General features: G+C 50.4%; 1 protein-coding gene across 1 annotated transcript; it reads right to left on the bottom strand.

The window, feature by feature from the left end:
* Positions 1–345: 345 nt before the first annotated feature.
* Positions 346–6,984, bottom strand: LOC106569563 (protein piccolo). Its single transcript, XM_014141037.2, has 9 exons — positions 6,242–6,984; positions 6,050–6,168; positions 3,043–5,971; positions 2,848–2,966; positions 2,662–2,765; positions 2,415–2,592; positions 2,127–2,330; positions 1,957–2,048; positions 346–1,873 (listed from the first exon to the last, which is right to left on the bottom strand). Exons 1-9 carry the CDS (start codon positions 6,818–6,820, stop codon positions 1,821–1,823), a joined length of 4,377 nt encoding a protein of 1,458 aa, XP_013996512.2. The 5' UTR covers positions 6,821–6,984; the 3' UTR covers positions 346–1,820.
* Between the last annotated feature and the right edge of the window lie 681 nt (positions 6,985–7,665).

Raw genomic sequence — 7,665 nt, forward strand, 5'->3', positions numbered from 1 at the left:
TTGGCAAACTTAATGGTGTTGGAGTCGCGCAAGAGGGGCCCCCGTGTTGACGGTCAGTGTAGCAGATGTGTTGTTGCCTACCCTCACCACCTGGGGGCAGCCTGTCAAGAAGTCCAGGATCCAGTTGCAGAGGGAGGTGTTCAGTCCCAGAGCAGGCAGGCCACGTTAGCTAAATAAACGTATCAAGTCACTGGCTAGTGGCAAAGTGTTTCAGTGCCATTTTGTGCTTACAACTTTATTACCAGAGATGGAAAAAGTAATACATTGTCATACTTGAGTGAAAGTACAAAGTAAAAGCTACACATCAAATTCCTCATCTTCAGCAAAACAGATGGCACAATTTCATGTATTCCGTTTGACAGCCATGGGCACACTCCAACATAATTTATAAAGGAAGCATTTGTTAAGTGGGTCCACCAGATCAGAGGCAGTAGGGAAGAGAAGGGACCTTCTCTTGGTAAGTGTGAATTGAATCTTTTTCCTTTACTGCTAAGCATTCAAATTCTAAATAGTACTTTTGGGTGTCAGGGAAACTGTATGGAGTAAAACGTACATCATTTTCTTTAGGAATGTAGTCAAAAATATAAATACTTCAAACCACAGATACAAAAATAAAAAATAAAGAATAAAGTACTTCAAACCACTGCCAGAGATAATATATGATGAGATGGTCTTGTCTCCACCTTAACAATGGGGATCATTGCTAACAAATTTAGAACTGGGAGCGGTCAAGCTTCACCTATTCCTCTTTTTGGATACATACCCTTATTTGAACTTGCTTTGAATATTCAATGAGGGGTGTTGTCGTCAACCTCCTGAATTCTAAGGCGAAGGTAATTCAAATTGAGAAGTGAAAACCAACTCCAACTTCTTGCAAAGGTAAGTCGGTCATTCACTTAAAGTCAGGTGTGTAAATTATACACATTTTTCTTCAGATGAAGTTGCCATTTGGTTCTTGGTAACCGACTCGGTTATCTTGCTTATTTTCCCCAATGCACAATAATTTTCTACTAACAATACGGGTTCGGGGTGGGTCTTGGATGGTTAGGGGTGGCCTGGCCGAAACGTCACTTGTTCGGATCCCCGAGTCAGCTGGGTGGGGGAATCTGCCCTTGTTCCTGATTGCGCCTGTGGGTCGCTCTGGATGGGAGCATCTGTTAAATGACTAGAAAGTAATGTAAATGTTGAGCATTTCACTGCACTTTAAAATTCAGGTATGCCACATTTTTAGCTGGCTAACAGGAACAACCTTAGCTCAGAAAGTTCATCCAGCGGTTGATGACACTTGTTAACAGACCTCATGAAAATGCATTGGCCGTAGTACATTTTTACACTAGAATCAACATTTGACTAATATTGATGCAACACAGGCTGTTTCTCAGCACTACGCATCATGCCTCTTGTCCACTCCATGATCTTCTGTTACAGCTGCAATGGTTCCGAGGTCAGTTTAGACATTAATGCCTCCTGCCTAAACTGACATATTGGACTTTCCCTCACGCAAGTCGAGTGCACATGAATGCAAATCACTTTAAAAAAATTGTTATTTTCAAAACATCAAGTAGTCAATTGACAAATCACTCGTGGAAATTGATGGGGCCCAGGGGACAATTCAGTACAGTAGCAATGTTAGGAACCTGAGAAATGTAGCTCATGACAAAGTTCTGTGAATAAAGAGTGATCAGCTACACACATTTTCCTATTTGATAAAATTCCTAATTTTAAATTCCAAATAAATCCAGTTAGATGTGAACATTGTAATGTAATAGGTTTATTCTCCCCCTAAAAACTGTTTTAAAAAAGGCAACATTCTTGTAATATTACTCTTGGACCATGATAGGGCCCATGGTAGCTTCACCTTCCTTCTGCACATCTGAGGAGAGTAGAGAACAGTGATAGGATTAAACAAGATATATTTTTTAAACTGATAAAGCTCTGGCTTTGATGAACACTTACCTGAATCACTGTCCAGATGTCTAGCCTTGCTTACAGCACAGCTGGAGTCACAGCAGCCACAAACCTGGTCATCCCCACCTGCAGCTTTCCAGCTACAGATAAATATGAAGGTTAGTTTATATAGCAGCATGTCATAAACATAATATACCCACAACTCAGCTTATACATACCCATCTGTGAAAGAGCAGGCCTTGTTCTCAGCATCAATGGGGGAAGAGGCTGCAGTTGCTTTCAGATGACATGTTATGTAGAGCTGTTGGGAATCATTCTGTGGTTGGAACCTGAAGGACTCCAGCTGAAACTGGATCTTGTCATCCTGGGATCTGGACAGGAACTGGGAGCTGGAGCCGGTCAACTTGGCATCAACCAGACACCTGAGGAGACCAAGGGTCAACGTTAGGCTTCAGGGGTTACATTTAAGGTAATATAAGAGGACTCAAACTGACAACTAAACTCACCCATGGTCCTCAATGAAAGAATATCTAGGGACAGTGTGGACATCAGGCGCCAAGGTGGCGACACAGCGGTCCACAAAGACACGGAGGGGAACATGATGGTACGGCATGACCGAGGCTTCCATGTTGATGATGTCACCAAGATAGTAATGGTTGGAGGGCCTCTCAAACTGCCAGTCAGCTGGAAAGACGAGTGGCATGTCAGTGGGGGTTTACACAAAGGAAGAGGCTTCCAGTTAGGTTTACCTACCAGTCATTAACCTCAGGGAGAAGTAGAGGAGTTCCTCTGCCACCATGTTGGAAGTGTAGGGGATCCAGGTCGGCTTCAGGGCATTGCTGCTGACATCGTGATTCCTAGAAACAAACATGGAATACGGCATTACTCAAACCTCAGAATGATATGGGTTGTCAAAGTGAAGAACACAACAATAGTTACCTCAAGTAGTGGCACTCAATATCAACCATAGCTGCACTGGTCCTCACTATAGAAGTGTTAGCAAGAGGTTTTGGCTCATAGACAAGAGTGAAGGTGTAGATCAGCACATCCTCAGTCATCTAGGAACAGGATCACAAATGATGTAGTACAAGAATAATGATTCAGTCAGGAAGTTAAACAACAAATGTGACATACCGTCAGCTCACTGCCACAGCCATGCAGCTCTGATTCAAAGGTGAGCACACGAGCTTCAGCATCCTCCTCAGTGGCAGCACAACCTCCTAGAGTGATACACTCTGGCTGGATGAGCCGGCCAATCCCCAGCAGGTCCTGGTTCACCTGCACACGGACCACACTCTCCCCACACCGAGCCGACACACTGTTGGCCGCCACCTGCTTCAGCCGCTCAGACACAGTAGGCTTGTGCTCAGGCTTTTCAACTTTAGGATAGCTCCAAGTCAAAGGGTTCTCAGAGGTCTGCTTGGACTGGGAGCTCTCAGGGTCTTCATCCTGGCTAGGTTTCTGGCACAAAGGCATGCCAACAGGTTCCTGGCCCACAGACTCTCCTCTAGGTTGCTGGACCACAGGCTCTTGGCCCACATGCTGGCTAGGTTCCTGACCCAAAGGCACGCTAGGTTCCTGGCCCACAGGCTGCTCTCCAACAGGTTCCTGGCCCACAGGCTCTTGGCCCACAGGCTGGCTAGGTTCCTGGCCCACAGGCTGCTCGCCAACAGGGTCCTGGCCCACAGGCTCTTGGCCCACATGCTGGCTAGGTTCCTGGTCCACAGGCTGCTCGCTTAGTTCCTGACCCAAAGGCACGCTAGGTTCCTGGCCCACAGGCTGCTCTCCAACAGGTTCCTGGCCCACAGGCTCTTGGCCCACATGCTGGCTAGGTTCCTGGTCCACAGGCTGCTCGCTAGGTTCCTGGCCCACAGGCTGCTCGCTAGGTTCCTGGCCCACAGGCTCGCCAACAGGCTGCTGACCAGGTTCATTACCCAAAATCTCACTAGGTTCCTGGCCCACAGGCTGCTCTCCAACAGGTTCTTGGTCCACATCCTCACTAGGTTCCTGGCCCACAGGCTGCTCTCCAACAGGTTCTTGGTCCACATCCTCACTATGTTCCTGGCCCACAGGTTGCTCTCCAGGAGCTTGGCCCACAGGCTGCTCGCTGGGTTCCTGGCCCACAGGCTGCTCGCTGGGTTCCTGGCCCACAGGCTGCTCGCTGGGTTCCTGGCCCACAGGCTGCTCGCTGGGTTCCTGGCCCACAGGCTGCTCGCTGGGTTCCTGGCCCACAGGCTGCTCGCTGGGTTCCTGGCCCACAGGCTGCTCGCTGGGTTCCTGGCCCACAGGCTGCTCGCTGGGTTCCTGGCCCACAGGCTGCTCGCTGGGTTCCTGGCGCACAGGCTCGCCAACAGGCTGCTGGCCAGGTTCATTACCCAAAATCTCACTACGATCCTGGCCCACAGGCTCTCCAACAGGCTGCTGGCCCACAGGCTCTCCAACAGGCTGCTGGCTAGGTTGCTTGCCCACAGGCTCACTGGGTTCATGACCCGCAGGCTCTCCGCTAGGATCCTGGCCCACAGGCTGGCTAGGTTCCTGGCCCACAGGCTCTCCAAAATGCTCACTAGGTTCTTGGCCCACAGGCTCGTTAGGTTCCTGACCAAAAGACTGGCCAACAGGCTGCTTGCTAGCTTCCCGGCCCACAGGCTGCTCGCTAGGTTGCTGGACCACAGGCTGCTCTCCAACAGGTTGCTGGCCCACAGGCTGCTCTCCAACAGGTTGCTGGCCCACAGCCTCTTGGCCCACATGCTGGCTAGGATCCTGGCCCACAGGCTGCTCTCCAACAGGTTGCTCTCCAACAGGTTGCTGGCCCACAGGCTGCTCTCCAACAGGTTGCTGGCCCACAGGCTGCTCTCCAACAGGTTGCTGGCCCACAGGCTGCTCTCCAACAGGTTGCTGGCCCACAGGCTGCTCTCCAACAGGTTGCTGGCCCACAGGCTGCTCTCCAACAGGTTGCTGGCCCACAGGCTGCTCTCCAACAGGTTGCTGGCCCACAGGCTGCTCTCCAACAGGTTGCTGGCTAGGTTCCTGGCCCACAGGCTGGCTAGGTTCCTGGCCCACAGGCTGGCTAGGTTCCTGGCCCACAGGCTGGCTAGGTTCCTGGCCCACAGGCTCTCCAAAATGCTCACTAGGTTCTTGGCCCACAGGCTTGCTAGGTTCCTGACCAAAAGGCTGGCCAACAGGCTGCTTGCTAGCTTCCCGGCCCACAGGCTCTACGCTAGCTTCCCGGCCCACAGGCTCGCTAGTTTCTAGACCCAAAAGCCAGCCAACAAGCTCGCTAAGTTCCTGTCCAACAGTCTGTCCAACCGGATCCTGGCCCACAGGCTGCTCGCGGGGTTCCCGGCCCACAGGCTCTCCTGGCGCTTGACCGGCAGGCTCTCCGCGAGGTCCCTGTCGCACAGGCTGCTCACCAACAGGGTCGCTAGTATCTTGGCCCACATCCTCACTAGGATCCTGGCCCACAGGCTGCTCTCCGCTAGATCCATGTCCCTCAGGCTGCTCACCAACAGGGTCGCTAGGTGCCTGGCCCACAGGCTGCTCTCCAGTGTCAAGGCCCACAGGCTGCTCACCAACAGGGTCGCTAGGTTCCTGGCCCACAGGCTGCTCACCAACAGGGTCGCTAGCTTCCTGGCCCACAGGCTGCTCACCAACAGGGTCGCTAGCTTCCTGGCCCACAGGCTGCTCACCAACAGGGTCGCTAGCTTCCTGGCCCACAGGCTGCTCACCAACAGGGTCGCTAGCTTCCTGGCCCACAGGCTGCTCACCAACAGGGTCGCTAGCTTCCTGGCCCACAGGCTGCTCACCAACAGGGTCATGGCCCACAGGCTGCTCTCCAGCGTCATGGCCCACAGGCTGCTCTCCAGCGTCATGGCCCACAGGCTGCTCTCCAACAGGCTCGCTAGGTTCCTTTCCAACAGTCTCTCCAACCGGATCTTGGCCCACAGGCTCTACGTTAGGTTCCCAGCCCACAGGCTGCTCTCCCACATGCTCGCTAGGTTCCCGGCCCACATGCTGGCTAGGTTCTACAGAATACTTCAGGGCATTGCTGCTCACGTCATGATTCCTAGAAACACAGATTATACCATTACTCAAACCTCAGAATTATAGGTGTTGTCAAAGTGAAGAATGCAACAATAGTTACCTCAAGTAGTGGCACTCAATATCAACCATAGCTTTACTGGTCTTCACTAAAGAAGTGTTAGCAAGAGGTTTTGGCTCATAGACAAGAGTGAAGGTGTAGATCAGCACATCCTCAGTCATCTAGGAACAGGATAACAATTCATGTATCAGATAAGAATAATGATTGTCAGGAAGTTAAACAAATGTGACATACCGTCAGCTCACTGCCACAGCCATGCAGCTCTGATTCAAAGGTGAGCACATGAGCTTCAGCATCCTCCTCAGTGGCAGCACAGCCTCCTAGAGTGATACGCTCTGGCTGGATGAGCCGGCCAATCCCCAGCAGGTCCTGGTTCACCTGCACACGGACCACACTCTCCCCACACCAAGCCACCACACCGTTGGCTGCCACCTGCTTTAGCTGCTCAAACACTGTAGAATTACGCTCACGCTTCTCAATCATAGGATAGAGCCAAGTCAGAGGGTTCTCAACTGTCTGCTTGGACTGGAAGCTCTCAGGGTCTTCATCCTGGCTAGGTTCCTGTCCCACGGGCTCGACGCCGGGCTCCTGCCCCACAGGCTCGACAACAGGCTCCCTAGGTTCTTGTCCCACAGGGTCCTCTCCCACAGGCTCTTCTTGCACTGGCTTCTGAGAGTCAAACTGCGCTGAAACTTCATCGTCATGCAGAAACCCCAATCTCGGATGAAACCATCTGGAGTCCCAAGTATCACTAACAACACAGCCAAAAGCCACGACCAACAGCAGCACTGCATACACTTGCCTGAACCCCATCACTCCAAATGGACATGAGTTATTCTTGTCAATTCTTCCACAGAGTCTGTCAAACCATTTTGTAGCCACGATGTCTGACAAAGGCCCCACCCCATTCAGCAATCAGCTTGATTATTGTCCAGACCTGATTAATTAAACAGGTGCTGAAGAATGTGAAGTTGATTGTCATTTACGTTCCATTGGTTGCCTTTGTGCAGACAAAATCACGTACACCTGGAGCTTTATTGAGGAGGGCTCAACTTCAGAGAGTGTTCATAGAAATGTGTTATGTAGGACAGACATGCTTTTCTATAGTCTATGTTACTCCCAGATCCTGTTGTTAAGCTATCCTTGGTGGAGAAAATGAAAGATTTGTCAGAAGTCAGTGATATAGGGAAACTAGTTGGCAATTACTTTGGTAGAAGTTTTTATGCATTTTTACCGCTTTTCACAGATGGATCCAAGGACCCAGAAAGTGGGCGCACAGCTAGCAGGTGTTTACGTTCCTGAATTTGATGTGCAGATATGTAGAAGAATAAAAGATGAACTGTCAGTATAATCATTTGAACTGTTGGCGATAGTAGTTTCCCTCCAGTGGGTTGAGGACGTACAACCTGTCAGAATTATAGTACGCTCAGATTCCCTCTCTGTATTGAAATGTTTATCATCTGGCTAATCTAATAGGAGTGACCTACTATTGGAGGTATTAATGTCATTATGGAGAAGTGAGAGACAGGGCGTGTTGAATGAATGAATGAATTAAATTGTATTTCGTATCAAACCGCCAATTGCCAACCCATCCCTTATGCTTATGGGATTAATTGACACAAACAAACATTACAATAATTCACTATGGTAATTAAATT

Source organism: Salmo salar, chromosome ssa14 (assembly GCF_905237065.1).
Source record: "Salmo salar chromosome ssa14, Ssal_v3.1, whole genome shotgun sequence".
Lineage (NCBI taxonomy): Eukaryota > Metazoa > Chordata > Actinopteri > Salmoniformes > Salmonidae > Salmo > Salmo salar.